The sequence below is a fragment of the Neoarius graeffei genome, chromosome 4 (genome assembly GCF_027579695.1).
Source record: "Neoarius graeffei isolate fNeoGra1 chromosome 4, fNeoGra1.pri, whole genome shotgun sequence".
Taxonomy (NCBI): Eukaryota; Metazoa; Chordata; class Actinopteri; order Siluriformes; family Ariidae; genus Neoarius; species Neoarius graeffei.
In genome coordinates, this window is record NC_083572.1 from 26734912 (window position 1) to 26761216 (window position 26305).

Consider the following 26305-nt stretch of genomic DNA (forward strand, 5'->3'; position numbering starts at 1 on the left):
CTAGATCCCTTACCTACATGAATACATAATGCCAGAAGCAATCAAACCTCTTCTAAAAATAATAAATTCTTCCCTTTGGTTATGTACCCAAATCATTTCAATTAGCAGTTATCAAACCTGACCTCAAAACCCCTGTCCATTTATAGGCCAATATCAAACCATTTATCTCCAAGATCCTAGAAAATGATATGGCACAGCAGTTATGCTCATATCTACATTGGAATAACATCAGGATTTAGACCTCATTGAGACACCACTGGTTAAAGTAGTTGTGTTGTGGGAGTCAAGAGAATGGCCCTCACCTGGCTCAGGTCTTATTAACTGATCACTATCAATTTGTTGATGTAAATTGTGACTCTTCTATGCATACTAAAGTAAAGTTTGGTGTTCCACAAAGTTCTGTCTCAGGCTCACTGTTTTTTTCTTCACATACTGTATGTTACCTCTGGGTAATATTATTCGTAAGCATGGTATTAGCTTCCACTATTATGCTGATGATGTCAATTGCTAGTTCTCAAGCCAAGAAGAATTGTCTCTTTTCAGCCAAATCCAATGAGAGCCTTTTTCAACTGTCTCCTGTTGGTCCTTAATCAGTGATTAACTTGATGCTTGTGCAACAGAAGCATTTAAGAAATAAGTTGACAAATTTCCTTTCAATGTACCCACGTACACCGACAGCCAAATGGTGGTACTGAATCTTCCATCCTTGTTGTTCACACTCTTCTACCAGTTCTTCATATCTGCTCTCTTTTCTCTCTTCTGCTGTAGCAAAGTTGTCTTCCCAGGGCACAGTTAGTTCTAAGACTATGCCCTCTTTCCTCTTTTCACACCATACCACAATGTCAGGTCAATGACGTGTTTGGACCATTGGAAAAACCAAGAAATTATCCAGATCTACTGTCACTTTCCAGTTTCCACGCCATCTCTCATCTATCTCCTGTGACTTGCTGTGACTATTTGCAGTACCGAAGCACCCAGCTTTTGGAAATTTATTCCCTTTATCTTCTCCACTTTGGGAAGCTCACCGCCATTAAACTGATTGATTTTCTTCTGCAGTACTTTTTCTATAATTTTCAGCACTTCACTGTGATGTCAAGTGTATCTTTCCAGTGCAAGCTTGCAGTTAGACAGAATGTGTTTGAGTGTTCCTTTTTCTCTGCATCGGTCATTATTGTCTTGCTTCCAGTGGACTAAGTTGACTGGGGATGGCATTGCATCGTACGTTGACTTTATCAGAAATGAAGTTCTTGATCTTTCCCAACTCCAGATCTCTTTCCATCCAATTTTCCTGCTTACTACATTCTCCTCCCATCTTAAACACTGTCCTTGCTGTGCACACTGTACTAAATGAAGATATCATTCTTCTTGTTCTTTCCTTATCTCTCTCACTACTGCACTTCTTTTCTCCCAGTTGTTACTCATGCAGAACGGCTTAAAGTTTTGTAACCCAAAACCTCCTTTCATCTCCTGCACAGCACCTACAATCTCTGCGTGCTTTAGGTTGTCAATCGCTTTGCTAGCTGCCTCTTCTGCTTTTCATTTTGTCCTAGTTCATACTTCTGGTGGTTCATCCCTTATCTCTGGATCATTAGAGAAGCATAACATCACTGTCTGCACTTTTGCTGCTTTTATATTCTTCAACGATGGAAGTAATCAGTAGCTCTAATTGGCCCTTCTTTCCAAATATTGCAGTAGTGTTTAATGGCCTTGGTACCCTTAACCACTTCCTAATATACACACTGCACCTTTGTTCCATTCGTTCAACTCATGTTAGTGGCACTTCATACATTTGAAGAGGCCACCTCAACCGAGGGTATAAGCCATACTGCAAACACCAACATTTTTGCTTTCCAGGTAACTCAGTTTTATCAATTGCTTTAAGTCCATCTTCAACCATTTTTTGTATCTCATATCCTTGGTTCCTGTCACTAAGCGATCCTTTGTACCACCTTCCTAAGCTTTTAACAGGTTCTTCCTTAACAGTTGGAATTTTCTCCTCCAATCTTGAACCTAACTTCCTTCTGCTTCCCTTTGACATACGGTAGGTGATACTTCTGCATTTCTTTACCTTGAACCTCATTCCAGACCAATCGATGAGTTCGTTTAATCGAGTTAGGACTTCTTCCATTCCTTTAACCTCTTTTGATTTCATAGCAGTTTCATCCATAAATGCTCTAAGTGGTGTCTTCACAAGTGTGTTATCACAATTCGTAGATCTCAAGATTAACTCCATTACAAGCACAGACAAAATCACTGATATTGTGCATCCAGCTGCGATTCCTACTTCCAACCATAGTGAAACTACCTGTGGTGAAACGCATTTTGAAGTGATCATAGTACTTCATTAGCATGGACTGCACTGATTTCAGGATCCAGAAAAAATCCATAGCTTTCTGTATCATCTCATGTGGTATAGACCCATACGCATTAGCAAGATCAAGCCACACAATTACATATTCCTTCATCTTCTTAGCTTGTTGTATACTTTCCTAAATTGCATAGGTGTGTTCAATACATCCTGGGATTCCTGCCTTCTGCACTGATTTGTTTAAACTATTTGTTTTAACTATAATGAATTTCCTGGTTATACAATTATACTTCGTGACTATATAAGACAAAGTTATGGAAGCAAATTATTTATAATCACACTATCTGTTTTCACCCAAATGAGGACGGGTTCCCTTTTGAGTCTGATTCCTCTCAAAGTTTCTTCCTTGGAAGAATCTGATGGAGTTTTTCCTTGCCACAGTGACCTCAGGCTTGCTCATCAGGGATGAATAAATTTATTATGGATAAAATTAGTTCATATGTTTTACGTCTTTCTTTTCCTGTGAAGCTGCTTTGCGATAATGTCTTGTTAAAAGCACTATACAAATAAATTGGCTTGACTTTAATGTGAAAGTTTATTGTTATAACAAGATGTTTTTCATGTTTTAACAAGATAATTTATATTGCTCAGTTATAAGGTGAAACGCTCTTGTTTGAACGAGGAAATGGTCTGCAGAGAATAGATAAACTGAAGAATATGGTTGATTTACACAATTTGATTAAGTTCTACTTTATGCATGGGCTGAGACTTGGTGAGATTCTGCTGTTATTCAGCATGGTGGATGATACTGTAATAAGTATGCACACAAAGAAGGATTTGAAGCTGCATGGGCCTGTACTGAAGAAAGAATGAGTCCAACTCTCTGGAGGCATCATTTCTTATTGATCAGCTGGAGGAACATGGAAGGAGCTAAGTGGTGTAGTGGTTGGCACTGTCGCCTCACAGCAAGAAGGTCCGGGTTCGAGCCCCGTGGCCAGCGAGGGCCTTTCTGTGCAGAGTTTGCATGTTCTCCCTGTGTCCGTGTGGGTTTCCTCCGGGTGCTCCAGTTTCCCCCACAGTCCAAAGACATGCAGGTTAGGTTAACTGGTGACTCTAAATTGACCGTAGGTGTGAATGGTTGTCAGAGTACAAAATATTTTATTTAGTTATATTTAATTTAATAGATACATGCTGGTGGGCGGCACAGTGGTGTAGTGGTTAGCACTGTCGCCTCACAGCAAGAAGGTCTGGGTTCGAGCCCCATGGCCGGTGAGGGCCTTTCTGTGCAGAGTTTGCATGTTCTCCCTGTGTCTGCGTGGGTTTCCTCCGGGTGCTCCGGTTTCCCCCACAGTCCAAAGACATGCAGGTTAGGTTAACTGGTGACTCTAAATTGACCGTAGGTGTGAATGGTTGTCTGTGTCTATGTGTCAGCCCTGTGATGACCTGGCGACTTGTCCAGGGTGTACCCCGCCTTTCGCCCGTAGTCAGCTGGGATAGGCTCCAGCTTGCCTGCGACCCTGTAGAACAGGATAAAGCGGCTAGAGATGATGAGATGAGATGAGATGAGATGAGATACATGCTGCACCATCTAATACAGTTATCAGATAAATATTATTTTAGGACAATGTGTGATTCAAGCGTGACTGTTCCACACAAGTGTGATGTTTATAGCAGTGCTAACACTTTTGGAGTGTATGTGGAAAATGCAGAGTGTAAATGGAAGTCATTATAAGCAATAGCAATCTCATTCCATTAGACATTCTGATATAAACACTTAGCTACATGGTATCTTTGTAATTTGGGTCTAAGTATGTATTTATAAGAAAACTAGTACAGAATCTATGCTAAGCACTAGCTAGTGCTAAGGTAATCATGATCCTACTATTGGTATACCTATAAAGATACATGCAACAGTATAAAATATTTTATTTAGTTATATTTAATTTATTGTGTCTTAATAATCATAATATAGTGCCAGTGGTATAATCATGGCTAGTTGTCTAAAGTCAGAATAATTAGCTATATTCTTATACATACACTGTATTTGATAGTACATAATAGTGGTTTCATTTGGACTATATCTATTGCATTATAAGGTCATTATAAATTTGCTCATAATATGTACATGTTCATGTGTTTTCCTCCTAACAGTGAGCTGTAGGTAATTGATCAACTCCCTGTATATCATCCTATACATCCTGATTAGAAAGTGAGTGATAATGTCAGGAATCATATCTCTTTTCAGGAACACCACTGAGCTGATCTCAGTTAGGGGACAGTGACAGTGACAGTGACGCATCTCTTTATGAACATGTTGTGTCCATTAATGGATGGAGTAGAAGGGGGCAAATTGTGCAGAGCTACATATTGGGAACAGCCAGTAATTGTATACACCATTACTGAAATATTGAGGAATTGCATTTTAGAATGTGCTTGAAATTGTCTGTGTGTCTAAATGCATAGTAACATAATGATGGCTGTAAAAACTATCTGTGCTTCATACTGTCTAGTGATGAAAAAAGTCTTTATATCAGACACTCATGGTTACTGTCAGTAAACCTGCTGGAAACAAGCAAACTACAAACATGGACAGCTCGGACTACAACTCCCAGCATGCACAGCGCCCTCTATCTCCCACCTTCTGATTCACAGCTGACTCACATTTCCACAATCACCTGTCTCCCTATATAAACCCCAGTCACACTCTCACCCATTGTGAAGTATCGTCCTGATTTACCAGTTCATACCAAGCCTTGTTTCTTTCTGACTGCCTTTCTGCCTTTTTGACCCTTGCCAGTACTTCCTCCTTTTCTCACTCTCTGTCTTGCCCTTGTAACTCTCTGTTTGACGATCGCCCGACCCTTGCTCGCTTCTGACTGTTTTCTGTCTCTTGATTTGGCTTGGTTTGCCCTTCTTAAGCTGTCTTCCACCACACATACATCCGTAAGTGCCTGCGTCCTCACAGGATACTTCACCAGCATGGACGTAGTGGAGGATTCTAAACAGATGGCTTTCAACACACAAGGGTGCCTGCGAGGAGAACATCAACAGATGCTCGCCGATTTGAACACCAGAGTGACGCAGCTTACAACTGTTATGTCGCAGGCCCTCCTAGCATGCCCTGAATCTCCTCCTCATCCGGTGTTGCAACTCCCTGTGCTAGAGAAGTTCGCTGGCAACACCACCGCATGTAAGGGCTTCTTGTTGCAATGCTCATTGTATTTCGCCACCATGCCTGATTTACCTGATGAGCACAAAATCGCTAAGTTTCTGTCTCTCCTCACCTGCAAAGCACTCTGTTGGGCTACAGTTGTCTGGAACAGGGGTGGAAAGCCAACAGAGTCATATGAGCAGTTTCTCTCCCTCTTTAAGAGGGAGAGAAACTGCTGACCCATCATCTCTCCCCAACTTCGATCCCTTCAGGGATCATGAACCTGAAGGGATCGAAGTTGGGGAAAGCCTTCTCACCAGTTCACAGGGCACTAGAAGCATTGCAGAATATGCCCTGGACTGCAGGACTCTTGCAGCTGCCAGCAGATGGAATGACCCTGCCCTGAAGGCAGTTTTTCACCAAGGTCTACGTCCAGAAATACTCAGTGAACTGGCATGTAGGGATGAGAATCTCTCATTGGATGCCCTCATCAAACTGGCTATTTGACTAGATCAACTTTTAAAGCACTGGCCCTCACTCCTCACTGACAAAAAAAATCTTCATCTCCAGAGGACAATGCACCTATGGAGTTGTCATGCACAAGGTTGACCCGCGCTGAGTGTGCCAGACGGCGTAAGGAGGGGCTGTGCTTTTACTGTGGGAATGCAGATCACAGCATTCAGCATTGTCCAGTCCGACCTGCCCGAGGAGCCTTGACAGAGATACCTGTTCCAGCCACGAGTACAGTGAGAAAATTCAACTCTAAGTCCTTTCAAGTTCCAGTGTTACTGAAGATGGTGTCCTCCACTCATGTCCTGTCTGCCTTCATTGAGTCAGGGGCAGAGGAGAACTTTATCAGTGAAGCCCTTGTGCAAAAGCTCAACTTGCCAGTCACCTCTTTGCACAGCACTCTTAGCGTCAGGACAATTGACGGAGGACCCATAGGCAATGGGCTGGTCACATCATGAGCACAACCCTTACAGATACAGGTGGGCACACTACACAAGAGCTCATCTCACTGTACATCACAACCACTGTCTGTCACGACATCCTAGGATATCCCTGGCTACAACTTCATGATCCCCTCATCTCATGGCAAAATAAGGAAATACTCCAATGGTCACCCACATGCTTTCAGAGCTGCCTCTCTTGTCCTCAACTCCTTGTTTTCCCCACTTCTGTTGACAGCCCACTCCCCAACTCCATGGACAACGTTCCCAAGTGTTACTGGGATCTTTCCAAAATCTTCAGCAAGAGGAAGGTCTGCTGGTTACCACCGCATTGGCCCTGCGACTGTGCCATAGAGCTACTGCCAGGCATGGTTCCACCCTGAGGTCGCATCTAACCTCTGTCCCAGAAAGAACACGCTGCCATGGAGGAATACATTCAGGAGGCTCTCAAGCAAGGTTACAGCCGCCGGTCAAAATCTCCTGTGTCTGCTGGCTTCTTCGTGGAGAAAGGAGGAGGTGGACAGCAATCCTGCATCGATTACAGAGGACTCAATGAAGTCACCATTAAGTATCCGTATCCTCTCCCTCTGGTTCCGGCAGCTCTGGAGCAACTTCGATCGGCCAAGGTGTTCTCCAAGCTGGATCTACGCAGTGCATATAACCTGATCCGGATCAAACGAGGTGATGAGTGGAAAACCGCCTTCAGCACAGCCACTGGTCACTTTGAATACGGGGTCATGCCATATGGCCTTTCTTCAGCTACCAGCGTGTTCCAAAGTTTCAGCAATGACGTACTGCGGGACATGCTGGGCAAATATGTCACTGCCTGTATAGATGACATTTTGATGTATTCCTCTGACTTCCACAGTCATCAGGAACATGTCAGAACTGTACTCAAATGGTTATTGGAAAATCACCTCTATGTAAAGGCAGATAAATGCGAATTCCATCAAGACAAGTTCTCCTTCCTGGGCTACATAATCAGCACAGAAGGAGTAAGCATGGACTCAACTAAAGTCTTGGCAGTAACCTTGTGGCCAACCCCCAAGTCAGTCAAGGACCTCCAGAGATTTCTAGGCTTTGCCAACTTCTACCGCTGTTTTATTAGGAACTTCAGCACCTTGGCCGCTCTGTTGACCACCCTCCTGAAGAAGGGTCCCAAGGGCCTGTGATGGAATCCTATGGCAGGAGCTGCCTTCAACCAGCTAAAGTCCGCATTCAAGTCAGCCCCGATTCTTCAGCACCCGGACCCCATGAAACCATTTGTCGTGGAGGTGGATGTCTCAGAAACGGGAGTAGGAGCCATCCTGTCTCAGTGGTTCAGGGAAAAGCCCAAGTTACACCCAGTGGCTACCTTTTCCAAGAAATTGACACCCGCCGAGAGGAACTATGATGTAAGTAATTGTGAGCTGTTGGCCATCAAGCTAGCCCTTGAAGAATGGTGACACTGGTTGGAGGGAGCCACTTACCCATTTGTCATCCTCACTGACCATAAGAATTTAGAGCATCTCAAGAAGCCCAAGAGGTTGAATCCATGTCAAGCCAGGTGGGCACTGTTCTTCACCCATTTTAATTTCTCCATCTCCTTCTGACCAGGTTCCAAGAACACCAAGGTGGACACTTTGTCCCAGGCAGTAGAACCTTCTCCCAAGGACAAAGAACTGCAACCCATCATTCCGCCACAACACTTCATACAGTTCATCATGTGGGATTTGGACAACGAAATTCATAAGGCACGACCACGAACTTTACCAAGTCACCTCCCACCTGATCTTCTCTGTGCCAGCACATCTATGCAGCAAACTCATCACCTGGGCACATGCATCTCCTGCCACTGGTCACCCTAACAGTCAACACACCTACCAGATGTTGAACAGGTACTGTTGGGACAACATGCTCTCTGAAATAAACCAGTTCATCTCTTCCTGCTCCGACTATGCCCAGGCCAAGGTTCCATGATCTCCTCTGGCTGGCAAGCTAATGCCTCTACCTGTCCCGCAGTGACCCTGGTCACACCTTGCGATTGATTTCATCATGGACCTCCCTTCCTCACAGAACAATACCACCATCATGGTAACCATTGATAGCTTCTTAAAAGCCTTGAAGCTCATTCCTCTACCTGGTATCTCTATGGCCACCCAAATGGCTGAGCTCCTGTTCCAGCAGGTCTTCAGATGTTATGGCATTCCAGAAGATGTTGTCAGTGATAGAGGTCTGCAATTCATTTCCAAATTCTGGTCCAGCTTCATGGAGAGGTTGGGAGTGTCTGTAAGCCTTACCTCCAGTTACCATCCTCAATCCAATGGACAGGTAGAATGATCTAACCAAGAAATCAGCTGCTTCCTATGGCTCTACTGCATGCACAACCAGGGGCATGCGTCCTGCCATGGGTCGAGTATGCGCAGAACTCTCTAAAACATTCTGCTACTCAACTAACACCATTCCAGTGCATACTCAGCTACCAACCACCCTTGTTCCCCTGGGACAACGCACCCAGTCAGGTACAGGCAGTTGATGAATGGTTCCAGCGCAGCCAAACCATTTGGGATGAGGTCCATCAGTGGCTAGAAGTCGTCTGTGCCAAGTACAAGACTTATGCTGATAGACACAGAGGAGAGACTCCCATCTTCCTTCCCAGTGATCGAGTATGGGTGGCCACAAAGAATCTACAAGAGACAAACAGCTGTAGAAAGCTTCAACCATGCTACATTGGACCATTAAAAGTTCTGTGCTGCATCAATGAAGTCTCGTACTGTCTGGAACGTCCACCGCACAGCCAAGTCTCTCCCACATTCCACGTCTCAAATCTCAAGCCTGCCATCCCAGGACCTCTTGCCGACAATACACCTACCCAAGAACACCCTTCTTTGAATCTAGAGAGGGAACCCATCTACCAGGTCAACAAGATCCTCAACTCCAGATGAAGAGGAGGCCAGATTGAGTACCTGGTGGATTGGGAAGGGTACGGACCAGAAGAATAAAGTTGGGTCAAGTCCAAAGACATCCTTGACCCTCTTCTGAAACAGGACTTCCATGCCCAGCACCCAGAGGTAGAGGACGTCCCCGAAAGAGTATAGCTCCCGGAGGTAGCTCCTCAGGGGGCTCTGTCAGTAAACCCGCTGGAAATAAGCAAACTACAAACATGGACAGCTCAGACTACAACTCCCAGCACGCACAGCACCCTCTATCTCCCGCCCTCTGATTCACAGCTGACTCACATTTCCACAATCACCTCTCTATATAAACCCCAGTCACACACACCAATTGCAAAGTATCATTCTGATTCCACAGTTCATACCAAGCCTTGCTTCTTTCTGACTGCCTTTCTGCCTTTTTGACCCTTGTGAGTATTTCCTCGTTTTCTCACTCTCTGTCTTGCCCTTGTAACTCTGTTTGCTGATCACCTGACTCTCGCTAGCTTCTGACTGTTTTCTATCTCTCAATTTGGCTTGGTTTGCTCTTCTTAAGCTGTCTTCCATTGCACATACATCCGTAAGTGCCTGCATCCTCACAGTTACATGTCATATGTGTTTCTTTCTCCCCTATTGTAGATTGTCATGGAGAGGACTCTTTGCATTCCTTACACCACCAATACACTACACATTTTAACATATACTGTATTAATTAGTAAATAAATTTCTTAATTGTGTATTTATTTCCACTTGATTTATACTTAAATAAAACAATCACAAAATGTAAATATTAGCTACAAACTATTGCATGCTGTATGAGGGTAAAGTTTTAAACAGCACATAATTATAAGATTATTACTGTTTCCCCCCAATCAATTTACTGTAGTTAGTAATGAATTGAATCACAGTGCATTTGGTACGAATGTACTGATGGGAATGTAGTGAATATACTATGAAGCCATGCTGTTGTAGCCTGTGCAGAATGAGGCCTGGTATTGTCCTACAGAAATAAGCATGGACTTTCCCAGGAAGAGATGTTGCCTTGATGGCAAGATATGTCTTTCTGAAATCCCAGTATAGGCCTCCACATCAATGGTACCTTCACACAAATGAAACTCTCCAATACCGTGGGCACTGATTGCACCCCATACCATCACAGATGCTGGCTTTTACACAATTCTCTGATAACAAACTGGATGGTCATGTTCACCTTTGGCATGGAGAACTCGACATCCAGGGTTTCCAGAAACAAGCCGATATGTGGATTCATCTGACCACAGTACACATATCCACTGTCTTTCAGTTCATCTGAGATGAGATCTGGCCCAGAGAAATCAGTGGCATTTCTGCATACAATTAATGAATGGCTTCCTCCTTGCATAATATAGTTTCAGGCTGCATTTCTGGATGCAGTGGCAGACTGTATTGAGCAACAGTTTTCCAAAGTACTCCTGAGCCCATATTTGTCTCATTAGCATGATGGTTTCTCAGGCAGTGCCGCCTGAAGGCTTGAAGGTCACACACATTCAACAGTGGTTTCCGACACTGCCCTTTACGCACTGAAATGTCTCTGAATTCCCTTAATCTTTTTTATGATATTATGTCCTGTAGATTTTAAAAAACCTAAATTCTCTGCAATCTTGCTTTGAGAAATGTTTTTTGAATTGACTAACAATTCTCTCGTGAATTTTGGCACAATGGGGTGAGTCATGACCGATCTTTGCAAGCAAAGACTGAACCTTTGGTGCATGTTCCTTTTATACTCAATCATGATACCCTCACCTGTTACCAATTAACCTACCTATTGTGGAATCTGCAAAAATTGTGTTACATTCCATTACATGGCATTTAGCAGATGCGCTTATCCAGAACGACGCACAAGTGCAAAAGTCAGCTACAAGAAGTGCTGAACTTCTAGACAAGAATGTTCTAGTGCCAGCTGAACAACTGACAAAATAATCCTGTAATATTCTGTTGAAGTACCAACAATCAGTGTTACTTGAAAATCCTATAAATTTTTCAGTCTTATTTTGCCTCTGTCCCATTTTGAATGTGTTGCAGGCATCAAATTCTAACTTCTTTTATATTTACAAAATACAATTAGGTTAGTCAGTAAAACTATTGAAAATCTTTATTTGTAATTTTATCAGTTAAATAAAGGTTCATGTGAATTAAAAAAATCACAGATTTTTGTTTTTATTGCACTTTGGAAAATAGGCCAACTTTTCTGGAAATGGGGTTTATAAAGGTGGTGATGGATTGCGTTTACCGACAACGGTTTTCCAAAGTGTTCCCAAGCCCTTGTAGTAATGTCTAATCTCATCTCATTATCTCTAGCCGCTTTTTCCTTCTACAGGGTCGCAGGCAAGCTGGAGCCTATCCCAGCTGACTACGGGCGAAAGGCGGGGTACACCCTGGACAAGTCGCCAGGTCATCACAGCCTTGTAGTAATGTCCTTATAAAATCATGTCTGTTTTTAATGCAGTGCTACCAAAGAAATCAAAGTTCATGGGTGTTCAATGTTGGTTTTGGGCCTTGCCCCTTACATGCAGAGATGTTTCCAGATTCTCTGAATCATTTGATGATATTCTGGATTGTAGATGGTGAAATCCCTAAATTCTTTGCAGTTGTACATTAAGATATGTTGCTCTTAAAATGGTGAATCTCACCCCTTCCTTGCTTGTGAATTGAGGCTTTTGATGATGCCCCTTTCATACCCACTCTTGATACTAGCAGCTTTTACCAATTAAATGGTTTACTTGTAGAATGTTTTAAACAGGTGTTTTTTTTTTTTTTTGGCATTTCACAACTTTCCCAGTCTTTTGTTGTCCCTGTCCCAAATTTTTTGGAATGTGTTGCAGGCATCAATTTCAGAATGAGTGTATATTTACAAAAAACAATAAAGTTTCAGTTTGAATATTAAATATCTTGTCTTTGTATTGGATTCAGTTGAATATCAATTGAAAGGGATTTGCAAAATCACATTCTGTTTTACAGTGTTCCCTCTTTTTTGAAATTGGGGTTGTGTATATATTCTTGTAAGGTGGAAGAAGGTAACACATATATCTGTATACAAGTATATCTGGGACTTTAATTTATTTGAGCCACATAGCCCAACAAATTCAGAAGTGTTTTTGCACCATAATATACTGCTTGATAAGGAATATTAACATTTATTTTCACATTATAAATAAATAGGTAATCTTATATATTCATAGAAAACAGTTAACCTATCTCCTGATGGAAAAGGTGTGTGGCACTAGAACACAAAGAATTTATTAGCCAGATGAGTGGCTAAATCAGCCCGCAAAGCCCTTAGAATAAAATGCAGATATACTATTACAATTGATGCTGCTAGTACACCTCTCAAAATAGGAACCTACTTTATAAAAGTTTTCAGATAGTACAAATAAATGAGATAAAGCACTGAAAGATTTGGCCCCACATACATTCAAAAAGCTGTTCAATGAAAACACGGCAGATAAATTGTCTTAAGAGGTTGAACAATGAACTCCTCATATGACATGTTTCAGACACTGAATAAATGGGAAAAACTTTCATGGACAGATGTTGAGAAAATATTATTTTATATAGTACACTTCTTTTACAGAAACAGTACTGTGCAATAAAAGGCCTTATTCATAGCTTAATTGAAAGGATCACTCAAAAAAAAAGGCAAAATCAGAGGTCCTTCAATGGTACAATTCAAATAGTAAAATCAGAGGTACAGCAACTTTCAAGTCTAATGCAGAATAATAAACAATATGTCTGAAGGTTCTCAGTCATCCAGATCATAATAAACCATAGGTGCTAAAAAAGGCAACTGGACTTGCTTGAAATTCTTGACGACGTTTCACCTCTCATTCGAAAGGCTTCTTCAGTTCTGTCTGACTAGTGGGGAGCTCCAGGTATTTATCATCTAGTGGATCAAAAGCAACCCTAAGGAGAGTCGGTGAGGTCACCTGGGTTGTTGAGTCATCCTGTAGGTGTAGGTTACTGGGGGCCGGGTGGGAACGGTGTTAGCAGCCTAGAGTGTCATTAGGGTGATCTGTGGGTTGTTGGCTCTCTCTACCATCATGTGAATCACTGAAGTCAGCTGAGTTGTGTGTATGTGTATTCAGTTTTCTGGGAAGTGTGCCAAGGACTGCATTGTCAGTGACTAAGGCTACATCCACACGACAACGGCAACGAGATGTTATTTAAAAAAATATCGCGTCCACATGGGCAACGATCAGTAAAATATCAGGTCCATACAGCAACGCAACGCTTGCTGAAAACGATGCAATACACATGCCACACCTCTAGGGGCGCTGTAAGACGGTCCCTTCGGAGACACCAGAACAATAGAAGAAGTAAGGATGCATGCGCATAAACTATTATGCGCGAGACTTCATATTAGCCACAAAGTCAGAAAAATCTGTTTGTAAAATTACATTATAATGACCAACTACAATGAAAAGTATTTTTCCAGTCTCACCTGTGAAAGGTAATCCCATGTGATCTCGTTTGGATGGTAAACCTGTTGGTACAGTTAAACGCAGTACATGAATGAGGCATCTTTATTCTCCGCTTTGACCCATCCAATATGGCGGTGAGGATGACGTATGATTCTATGCGGAAGGCAGCGTCTTTAATGGTCCGGAATAAATTGAATGCTACACGTTGATGGATTAATTTGTTCTTCTACGCCCTTTTTGAGGAATGTATTGTAGGACTTAAACCAACATCTGAAGAAGTGAGATCGCTCCTTTTTCTCCCTATTTTTGCTGGCGGGATTGACTCTGCCCTAAGGGCTATTCTCTCTCTCTCTCTCTCTCTCTCTCTCTCTCTCTCACTTTGCACCATTACACAATAAATATTCACAGTGAAAATATTTTGTAAGCATGTTTCATGAACCAAGTTATAGGATTTGTTGACAACTCGCATCGAGTTCGTTACACTTCTACCCGGCGTGAAGCACTGACAGTCATGTGGTTGTGACGTCATCGTAAACAAATCCGTTCTACTCATCCAGATGACTTCGCAACGGCAACGTTGCCAGATCTTTCCACTCTGGAACCTGTTCTCAAAAGATTGTGTTTTGGGGCACCCAAAACGCCGGTGCCGTGTGGACGCCAGGCCGAAACGATAAACAATTGTATCGGATTCACCTGAATCCGTTGCCGTGTGGACAGGGCCTAAGTGGTGTCTTAAACCACCTCCTCTGTTCAGTGATGGTTGTTCCAGGTTGATGAAAATGGCTTCTGTGAAGCGGTTGTTTAATTTCTCCAATATACAGGTCTGTGCATTCCTCACTGCATTGAATTGCATACACTATGTTGTCCTGTTTGTGTCTGACAGAGCACATCAATGCAGTTATCAACATCAAGTTCACTTGGGAGGATGTTAGTGGAAACAACCTAGTCTTTTTGGACTGCGGCGTGCACATCAAACAAGACAGAAGCCTTAGCATCGAGGTCTACCGGACCCCCCCCCCCCCCCCCCCCCCACACACACACACACAGACCAGTACCTACTGTTTGACCCTCACCACCCACTGGAACACAAGTCGGGGGTCATCAGAGGGCTCAGAACATTCCTACAACTGTAGAGGGAAAAGAGAAGGAGCAAAAACACAACGAGGAAGCACTTCAGAAGTACGGGTATCCCAACTGGGCTTTTGTCAAGATCAGAAAAAGAAACATAATGAACAGGGAAGAAAACAGCAAAAAATGCAAGAACATTGTCATTCCCTATACATTTCTGGACTATCTGAGAAACTCAGGAGGATCTTCTACAAACACAACATTCCTGTACATTTCAGACCCAGTAACATTCTGAGGCAGAAATTGGTCCACCCTAAGGACAGAATACCCAGACACAAACAGGACAACATAGTGTATGCACTCCAATGCAGTGAGGAATGCATGGACCTGCATATTGGGGAAATGAAACAACCGCTTCACAGGTGCATGGCTCAACACAAGACAGCCAGTTCCTCAGGCCAGGACTCTGCAGTCTATCTTCATCTCAATAACAAAGGACACTCGTTTCAGGACTGCAATGTACACATTTTAGCAGGAGAAGACCAGTGGTTTGAAAGAGGAGTAAAAGAAACCATTTTATCAACCTGGAACGACCATCACTGAACAGAGGAGGTAGTTTGAGGTGGGGTTTACTTTAGACCGTATCAGCGGATCATCAGATTAATGTTTTTAAAACGATTAGTGTGCACACAGCAATGCCAATACACGATTCGCCTGCACACAGCAACGCCAATACACGGATACGCTCGGCTCTGCAGGCATCCTGCACTCCAAATCACTCTGCCCTGAACAGCGAGTGCCCTCTGGAGGGTGCGCACTCCGGCCCTGTGCAGCTCACAGAGCGCATGAGTGGAGCGCACAAACAGTGATTTGGGACTGAGCCGCTGTGTGTGTGATCTCAGTGCATGTCGGGCATGCGCATCACTTACCACTTGCAAGTGGAAGGATGGCAAGCCTAAAGACAATCATAACTACACAATGGGCAATATTTGCATCAGTATTTGCAGTATTTTCATACTTTTATACTCGTTAATGAAAGGTGATACAAGGCGGAAGTCCGCACCGTTTTTCAGCAGTCACGTCACATGACCAACGCCAGCGAATCAGGAAGGTGGATGTCACAGTGACGTTGTCCAATGACAACGCCAGCTAGAGCTCAGCACAGCGTATCCGCGTATTCTCAATGTTTACACAGCACCGGACCAGACACGATCTGGATTGAATACGTGGACCCTGATGGATTCCCGTTTCCCGGCGTTTCCAGGCGTTTTAATGTAAACGGACAGTGCATCCGCGAAGAAAACGAGACAGATACGGTCTAATGTAAACTTGGCCTGAGACACCACTTATCAGGCACCTACAATGCAGTACTTGGCACACTTCCCAGAAAACTGAATACACATCCACACCAAAACTCAGCTGACTTCAATGACTCACATGATGGCAGAGAGAGCCAATGACCTACAGATCATCCTAACGACTCTCTAGGCTGCTAACACTGTTCACACCCGGCCTCCAGTGACCTACACCTACAGGATGACTCAACGACCCAGGTGACCTCACCAACTCTCCTTAGGGTTGCTTTTGATCCACTAGATGATAAATACCTGGAACTAACCACTAGTCAGACAGAACTGAAGAAGCCTTTTGGATGAGAGGTGAAACATCTTCAAGAATTTCAAGCAAGTCCAGTTGCCTTTTTTAGCACCTAGGAATAATAAACAATGTACAACAGAAACACACAATAAGATTAATTGTGAACCATGCAATTGTCTGAAAACCCTGTGGCTTAAAAAACAAAAGTCAGGCCATAACTACTTGGATGTTGACAAAATTGTTATTTTAGCAGTCTACCACAGCATATCAGGGTTACAATTAAATAAATGAATAATCTTGTTTGTGCATACACAAACAAGAGTTTGTGTATGCACAAACAAGATTATGGAGTGCATACACTATGCACTCCATAATTATAGATTATAGAGTGCATACATTATGAAAGAGTTTAAGTCACAATAGCTCGTGAACAATTTTTTTTTAGTGGCTATGTGGAAGAGCTGCTAATTCACAAGCCAGCAACTACAAGAGCACATTCTCATAAAGGTAAACTGGCACTCCTCTTTTTGGCCCAATTATTAAACCAAAAAAATACTCAAAAACATTCAGCTATGTGGTTATTTTATTGAGTCATAGTCAAAATGTTTATTCAGTCGCATTACAAATAAAAAAGGTTACATAGCTGCCGCGTCACGAGCCGTAACAGTCTCATGCTGTAGGTGTTGTGGCTGTTTTGTATAAAAACTGATCTACTACACTAATGATGCACAAGTTGATGTGTCGATTGGGCCTGCTCTCACTCATGCTTTTGTGGGAGAAAGGACAAATCTGCACAGCCATGCTAGTGGAAAGAATTCCTAGAAGAGTGATGGTTATTATAACAGCAAAGGGGGAACTAGAGCTCAAGAGATGTTCAAAATGCACAAGTGTTATGGTTATGTCCACAAACTTTTGGCCACAGTGTAGATGTATATAGAGGATTTACCACAAGATGTAAAACCACTGGTAAACCTCAAAAAAAGGAAGACCATAAATAGTTTGCCAAAAAGCACATCTAAAAATGCCTGTATAGTTCTGGAACAACATCCTATGGACAGATGAGACAAAGATCAGTTTGTACCAGAATGATGGGAAGAGAAGTGTATGGAGAAGGGAAGTAACTGGTCATAATCCAAAGAATACCACCTCATCTTATGGTGTGGGCATATATAGCTGACAACAGAACTGGTTCCCTTGTATTTTATTTTTTGATGTAACTGCTGCAGGATGAATTCTGAAGCGTAGGGCTATAATATTTGCTTAGATTTAGCCGAATGGTTCAAAGCTCATTGGGCAGTGCTTTCAACTGCAGATAACCCTTACAAAAGCAACCCAAGACTTTTGTAAGGCAAAGACTTGGGATGGTCTGCAATGGCCAAGTTGATCACCTGACCTGAATCCAATTAAATCCAATTTTGTTAAAGACAAAACTTAAGAAAAAAAATGCCCCAAGAAGTAGTAGGAACTTAAAACAGCTTCAGCAAAGGCCTGGCAAAGCATCATCAGGAAAGAAACCCAGCATCTGGTAATGGCTATGGGATCCTTTCACCCATTTCCTTGTACTGTAAATACCCTTAAAGCCCGCATTTTGAGCTCATGTTAATTAATTTAATCTCCAATATCCTGTGGTATATAGCTAAAATAGAACTCTCACTGTCTAAATATTGAGAGACTGCACATGAGCAGTACTGGACACAGGAGAGGCCACTGGGTAGGGTAGTGGTTGTTAAAGCTATAGCATTAACCTGTGGGTTTTTTCAGGTTGCTACGGTAACTATTGCACATACTATTGGAAGGACAAGTTTATTTCTGATGAATATCTCCATTATAGATGATAAACAAATATTCAATTTATGGTGCTGAGCTGTAGCAAAAAAGCAGTTGGAAACATCAACTATTAGAGACTATAAACTGTCGAAAAAAAAAAAGGTCAAGAAATACTAAAAAAAATACTACAGGGAAGAGGATTTGCCCAAAGCTAAATATCAACACTGGAAGCATTTTTCTGACATCAACCCTGTTTTTCCTTCCCCTTTCTGACATAAATGAAGGACTTCATATACAAGATTCGAATGGACAGATCATGGATCATATATATGACCATTTGTTATGATCAGTGTGACAGATACATATGCAACACTTTTAGTGTAAATGTAAGTAAATGTAATAAGCTTGCAGTTCCTGCACTGTCTCAACTAAACAAGCATAACCTTTAACTGATCTCAGTTTAACTCTGTAGTTCAGATGACAGTATATCAGATAACAGCTTGGTATCAAATCATTATTATTATTATTAGTTATTATTATTTTAGCACTACTGTTTCTAAAATAGTTCTGTGAATGACCTGAATGATGTCATTTTGTTACTACAGGGACACTGCTTGGTTAATATATTCCCCCAATTGTTTCTTTGCACACAAGGTGGAATATTATTCCTTTTAGTTTTACATAACTCATGATCAAGCACTAACAAAATGCTATGGCATTGCAACTGGATATTCAGCATCCAATACATTTTGTTAAGTTTATTCACAATGCATGCAGTCACTAATTTCTTCCTTATTTTTACATGAACAACTTCCCTACAGTGACACCAATGACAAAGAACAACACAACTACAGCGATGATCCTGATGCTCAAGCCCTCTTCCTTCACCTTGACAGATGAAGGTATAGAATGCTGAGCTGCCGTGGCGGTGTTCTTCCTCAGTCGCAGGCAATCATCTTCCTGTTAGGGAGGAAGTATAAGATATAGGCACAATTATACAGTGTTCTGTAGTATTTAATACATGATCCTTCATCTTGTCATGTTTCAATTTTTCTAAATATTTCAAACTATCTACTAGTTAGTCTGTGAAACATTACCTTAATCTGTTTGTTTTCTTCTCTTAGTCGTTGCACCTCCACCTGAAGTCTTCTGCACTCTTCCATAATCCTCTTCACCTCTCCATCATCCAAACTGGACCCCAACTTCATGGACAACGTGGACGAATCAGATTTAAAAGAACTAGAGGAAATCATCTTACTGGTGTCCGTGTCATGCTATTAACAGTTTGCACACACACACACACACACACACACACACACACACACACACACACACACACACACACCTTTCACATATGAAATCTGTTAATGTAGGAGGTAAAAGCAACATGGAAAAGATGCATTTTCATTCCCACTCAATCTTCCATAATGTAAAAAGTTACAGATATTATGTATTCCCACCTGACTGTATTTAACAGAATGCGGTAACACACCAACCATATGACACCAGATATGACATAATTCATGAGGTGGCAAGTCTATTGTTGTGAAAAGCTCAAGCCAGTAGCTGAGACATTAGGTAGTTAGCAACATGGCACAAGTTGAACTCCATCACGTCTCTGTTGAGAGGGTTGTTTGTCTTGTGTTTGTTTTTATTTTCCATGCCGATGCGCATTGTGTTCCTCACTTCTACTGACTTCTATTTTCATGCCTGGTGTTTTTAGTTGCTTTGACTATCCTGTGTAAATACAAGGTTTCCACAATTGCATCCATCTCCATGCCTCGACCATAATAAAAATATTAAGTGGAAATATCAGAATCCCGAGAGAGACCACATTCACAAACTTATTAAAATACATTTTATTATTAGTGACTGTTTGTAATATTGTATGTAGTTTATAAATAGAACTTTATCGTAGGTATGCATATACATGGAAATCAAGCTTTAAACAAGGTTTGCTCCTAACTCATAGGCATAGTGATGCCTTGCATCTGGCTGGAGTCTCATCACATTGCTCCTGTGAAGGATGGCCCCATATTGACAGTTGAAAGTCGCACTTGGAAGATGACTCTGGACACTTACAGTTTGTTACGATGGCTGAGGACTACAACCGACATGTTAATTTTAGCAGTGCAGTTGTCATGAACAATTTTGCATTCAATTTTCCATCAATGAACAGTTGATAACTTCAACAAAATAGACTTCATGCTAAAACCATAATGAATTTCCTGGTTACACAGTTGTACTTTGTGATTGTACACAGTTATAATAGCAAGTTATTTGTAATCATGCTATCTGTTATCACCCAAATGAGGATGGGTTCCCTTTTGAGTCTGGTTCCTCTCAAGGTTTCTTCCTGGCAGTCTGAGGGAGGTTTTCCTTGCCACCGTCGCCATAGGCTTGCTCATCAGGGATAAATAGATTTATTAGGGATAAAATTAGCTTATATTTTTAAAGTCTTTAATTTTCTGTAAAGCTGCTTTGCGACTATACAAATAAACTTGACTATCCATGGTTTTGGCTATCCGCTTTAGATCTAGGAATGTATCCCCCACAGATATGGCGGTTCCACTATATCTACCAACACTTGACTGTTTTGTGTATGCTGCAGGTTGTTTTACATTGAGGCAATATGAGTAGTGCCATCTCAATATCACTACATCATTTATGTCACCGCCAGCAACGACACAAATGTCACAACACATGAATCTGATGGTCCCAATTCCCACTGGAGCTGTACCAAAAAAGTGTCATCTATGTTACTAGGTCGACAGGGGGAAGAGTAATGTTTCGGATTTGCCAATTTGTTCCCATTCCTGCAGGACACCCTTACTGCATAATAACGGAAAATTTACAGTCTTCACTGAATGGGATTGTTAGGACTGGGACTGTTTTGGCCTCTAGAGGCCGCTGTTATGTTTATCTTGTCATGGTTGTTTTGGCCTCTAGAGGCCACCACTGTGTTTTGTGTTTGTCTTGATTGCCTGTTTCCTGCCCCGCCCTGTTCCTTAATGAGTTTGTGTATAAATACCCCTCTGTTTGTTCCCCTAGTCATGGAGTCTTTATGCTATGTTGTCTTGTGCTAGTTTCCTCTGTCCCACGTATCTTGCCTGTGCCCTTATGTTTTTGCTTTCGTTGGACTTTGTATTTTTGATCTTCTGAGCATTCTGCATTTTTGCCTTTCCTTTTGTTTTTTGGGACTTTGAACCTTTGGATATTTTTATTTTTGGTCATCTTCTGAGCTTTTGGATTTTCTTTTTGTTTTTTCCATCGGATTGTATATATTGTAAATAAACTGTTTTTTGATATTCTACCTATGCCTCATGCCTCTGCACTTGAGTCATGGTGGCCTAGTGGGGGTTTGCTGGATTATCACACCAGTGACCTGGGTTCGAATCCCAGCAAAACCCTAACAGAAAGACTCTGTCATGACCGACTCAGCAGAGGCTTCTTCAACTGTCTACCCGGCTAACCTTCAGGGAATGATGGATCCACCATGGACACTCATGGACGGACTCTTGCAAGCCAACGTGAGACCCTTGCTCGCCACGAGGTACTGCCCCAGCAAACTGGGAAAACAGCTGACTTCTCTGCCCCATCTCCTGTGCCTGATTCTGCTCCTGCTCCACCATCCACTCCTGCCATGCTGCCTCCTCCTTCACCTCGCGAACCCAGCCTTCCTGCACCACAGAGGTATGATGGCAAGCACAGTGAGTGTCAGGAGTTCCTTACCCAGTGCCAACTCACCTTTGAGCTCCAGCCTACCACCTACACTACGGATCGCCGCAAGATTGCCTTTGTGATAACCTTGTTAGCTGGTAAGGCACGAGCTTGGGCAACAGCCATCTGGCAGAGACAGGGACCCGAGTGCTCTGATTTCCAGCTGTTTACGGAGGAGATGCTTTGCGTCTTCGATCAAGCAGACATCAGCAAAGATGCAGCCAGAAAGCTCATGTCCATCTGGCAAGGAGGAAGTGTCACAGACTACGCCATCTTGTTCCGGATGCTCGCAGCAGTAAGTGGATGGAACGAGACTGCCCTGGTTTCAGCCTTTCACCATGGTCTGTCTGACCTCATCAAAGATGGTCTGGCCTCTATCAGATGCCCAAGTGACCTCGAAACACTGATTTCTCATGCCATTCATCTGGACAACAGGATTAGAGAACGCCGCCAAGTCCTGAGTCTCCCCGGCCTCACTGCCTCAACATGGTGCCCGTCTACCTCCTCCAGTGACTGTCCAGAACCCATGCAAGTGGGCCGTACTCGCCTCTCCGCATCTGAGAGGGAGCGCAGAAGGAGGGACAAGTGCTGCATCTACTGTGGCAAGCCTGGTCACTTCCGAGCATCATGTCCCGAGCTCTCGGGAAAAGGACCGCCCCGTCCAGCCGAGGGAGGGTTGTGACGGGGCCTACCCTCTCTCCCGGACTTCCTGGCCAAGGAATCTACATCCTGGTTTCCATCTCCTGGGGTGAGTCCATCCACTCTTGCCAGGCCTTGTTAGACTCAGGGGCAGCTGAAAACTTTATGGATATCCACTTCGCCCAAGTATCAATGTCCCGACTGCGCCTCTTGAAGTCCCACTGTCTGTGTCTGCCCTGGATGGCCAAGCTTTAGGTGATGGAAGAGTCACCCAAGTTACTTCTCCAGTCTCAAGGTCACAAAGAAGAAATATCCCTGCACCTTATTCATTCACCTGAGTTCCCAGTTATTCTAGGCCTTCCTTGGCTTACTCGCTACAACCCTCGCATAGACTGGGTAACAAGCCAGGTTGTGGAATGGGGTCCTGCATGCCATGCCTCTTGTCTGCTCTTTAGCTCTCCTGTGTCTCCTGCCGAGCCTCCTGATCTCACTGAGTTATCTCAAGTTCCCACAGAGTACTGGGATCTGAAAGGGGTTTTTAGCAAGAGCAGGGCCGCCGTTCTTCCTCCACACCGCGCTGTGCCATCGACTGTGCCATCGACTTGCTCCCTGGGACTACTCTTCCTCGGGGCCGACTGTTCTCCCTCTCTCAGCCAGAACGCAAGGCCATGGAGGAATACATCAAGGAAGCCCTGGTCTCTGGGTTCATTCGACCCTCCACTTCACCTGCTGGTGCTGGCTTCTTCTTTGTCGGCAAGAAGGATGGGGGGCTCCGACTGTGTATTGACTATAGGGGCCTGAACAAGATCACCGTGCGCAACCGATATCCCCTTCCGCTGATGTCCACAGCATTTGACCTGCTCCAAGGCACCACCGTCTTCACCAAGTTGGACTTACGGAAAGCATACCACCTTGTCCGTATCTGACAAGGAGACGAGTGGAAGACCGCCTTTAACACCCCATCAGGGCACTACGAGTACCAGGTGATGCCCTTCGGACTCACCAACGCACCAGCTGTTTTTCAGGCCCTAATCAACGACGTCTTGAGGGACATGATTAACCTGTATGTTTTTGTCTACCTTGACGACATCCTAATCTTTTCCAAGATCGTGCAGGAGCACTGCCACCATGTCCGCCAGGTTCTCCAGAGGCTGCTACAGAACAATCTGTTCGCTAAGGCCCAGAAATGCGAATTTCATGTTCCCGAGGTCTCCTTTCTCGGTTTTATTGTACGGACAGGCCAACTCCAGATGGATCCAGCCAAGACCCTGGCCGTCCGGGACTGGCCCACCCCCAAGTCCGTCAAAGAGGTTCAGTGGTTCTTAGGATTTGCTAACTTCTACTGCAAGTTCATCAGGAACTTTAGTTCTGTAGCAGCGCCCATATCGGACCTCACCAAAGGGACAGGTGGATCATATGTCTGGTCTCCTCAGGCGGAAAAGGCATTCAAAGACCTCAAGCACCGCTTCTGCACGGCACCCATTCTGGTCCTCCCGGACCCTTCACAACCCTTCATCGTCGAGGTGAACGCCTCGGACAGCGGCGGCGGCGCGGTCCTTTCTCAATGCTCGGAAGGAAGGTTGCACCCCTGCGCATACTTCTCCCACCACCTGAGTTCTGCGGAGTCCCGGTATGACGTGGGGGATCGAGAACTGCTAGCTGTTAAACTGGCCCTTGAGGAGTGGAGGCACTGGCTGGAGGGAGCGCAACACCCATTTTTGGTCTGGACGGACCACAAGAACCTGGAGTACCTCCAGCAAGCAAAGAGACTCAATCCACGACAGGCTAGGTGGGCCTTATTTTTCAGTCAGTTCGACTTTACCCTATCATACCGCCCCGGCTCCAAAAATACCAAACCTGACGTGCTTTCCAGGCTGTTCGCTCCCACCAACAGGGAGAGTGAAGTTGGTCCTATTATCCCTGTGTCCCGGATTGTGGCCCCTGTCCGCTGGGGTATTGAGGAGGCCGTCCAACGAGCCCAACGCCAGGACCCCGGTCCTGGGACGGGGCCACCGGGCCTCTTGTACGTCCCACATCAAGCCCGGGCCAAGGTTCTCCAGTGGGGTCACTCGTCCCCTCTCACTGCCCACCCGGGAGCTCGAAGGACCCTGGACTTTTTGAGAAGACGCTTCTGGTGGCCTAGCATGGAGAAGGAAGTGAGGTCATTCGTCCTTTCCTGTGAAGTGTGCACCAGAAGCAAGAACCCACAACAGCATCCCCAGGGTCTCCTGCATCCTCTGACCATTCCCCGGCATCCCTGGTCCCACGTGGCAGTCGACTTCATCATGGGTCTCCCTGAGTCACAAGGTAATACTGTCATTTTGGTCATAGTAGACAGATTCTCTAAGGCCTGCCACTTCATACCACTGTGCAAGCTCCCTTCTGCCCTGGAAACTGCCAAACTCATGTTCACTCATGTCTTCCGAGTTTTTGGTCTCCCACAGGACATCGTTTCTGACCGGGGGCCCCAGTTCTCCTCCTGAGTGTGGCACGGGTTTTGCAAGGTCATCGGAGCCGCTGCCAGCCTCTCCTCTGGGTTCCACCCACAGTCCAATGGCCAGACGGAGAGGCTCAACCAGGACCTGGAAACCACCCTGCAAGGCCTGGCTATGGATAACCCGACATCGTGGAGCACCTGGCTGCCATGGGCAGAGTACGCCCACAACACCCTGCAGTCATCGGCCACCAAGCTGTTGCCATTCCAGTGCCAATTTGGGTTCCAGCCACCTCTGTTCCCGGACCAGGAGGAGGACGCAGGGGTGCCCTCGGTCAACCAATATGTGAGACGGTGTCGCAAGACCTGGAGCAAGGTCAGAAAGACCCTCATCCAGACCTCCAGAACCAACCAGACTCAGGCCAACCACCACAGAAGACCTGCCCACGCTTTCCGCCCTGGGCAGCAGGTTTGGCTGTCCACCAAGGACCTTCCGCTGTGGGTGGAGAACCGCAAGCTTGCTCCTCGCTACATTGGCCCCTTCAAGGTGGTGCACAGGGTGAACCCTGTTGCCTACCGGCTCCAGTTGCCCCAGACTCTGAAGATCAACCCCACATTCCATGTTTCCCTGTTGCAGCCCGTACTGACGTCCACGTATGCCCCTGCCCCTAGGAATCCCCCACCCCCCCGCATCTTCCAGGGTCAGACTGTGTTCACCGTGCATCGCCTGCTTGACTCCCGCCGGGTCTGCGGCGGGCTTCAATACCTGGTAGATTGGGAGGGCTATGGCCCTGAGGAACGCTGTTGGGTCCCCGCCCAGGACATTTTAGATAAAGGACTGTGCCGGGACTTCCATTCGGCCCATCTGGATCGCCCTGGGAACGTCAGGAGACGCTCCTGGGGGGGGGTCCTGTTAGGACTGGGACTGTTTTGGCCTCTAGAGGCCGCTGTTATGTTTATCTTGTCATGATTGTTTTGGCCTCTAGAGGCCGCCACTGTGTTTTGTGTTTGTCTTGATTGCCTGTTTCCTGCCCCGCCCTGTTCCTTAATGAGTTTGTGTATAAATACCCCTCTGTTTTTTCCCCTAGTTACGGAGTCTTTATGCTATGTTGTCTTGTGCTAGTTTCCTCTGTCCCACGTATCTTGCCTGTGCCCTTGTTTTTTTGATGTTTTTGCTTTCGTTGGACTTTGTATTTTTGATCTTCTGAGCGTTCTGCATTTTTGCCTTTCCTTTTGTTTTTTGGGACTTTGAACCTTTGGATATTTTTATTTTTGGTCATCTTCTGAGCTTTTGGATTTTCTT

General features: G+C 44.3%; 1 protein-coding gene across 4 annotated transcripts in view; it reads right to left on the minus strand.

Moving 5' to 3' along the window:
* Nucleotides 1–17007: 17007 nt before the first annotated feature.
* Nucleotides 17008–26305, minus strand: part of vapb (VAMP (vesicle-associated membrane protein)-associated protein B and C) — a 139709-nt gene continuing 130411 nt past the window's right edge. For 3 of the 4 annotated variants that reach the window (XM_060919074.1, XM_060919076.1, XM_060919075.1), the window contains 2 exons: nt 19307–19483; nt 17008–19169 (listed from right to left, as the gene is read on the minus strand). In XM_060919074.1, the coding sequence (XP_060775057.1) occupies nt 19008–19169; nt 19307–19483 (339 nt within the window). In that variant the 3' untranslated portion in view covers nt 17008–19007. The remainder of the gene's footprint in view (nt 19170–19306; nt 19484–26305) is intronic. The other variant, XM_060919077.1, reaches the window with a different exon arrangement.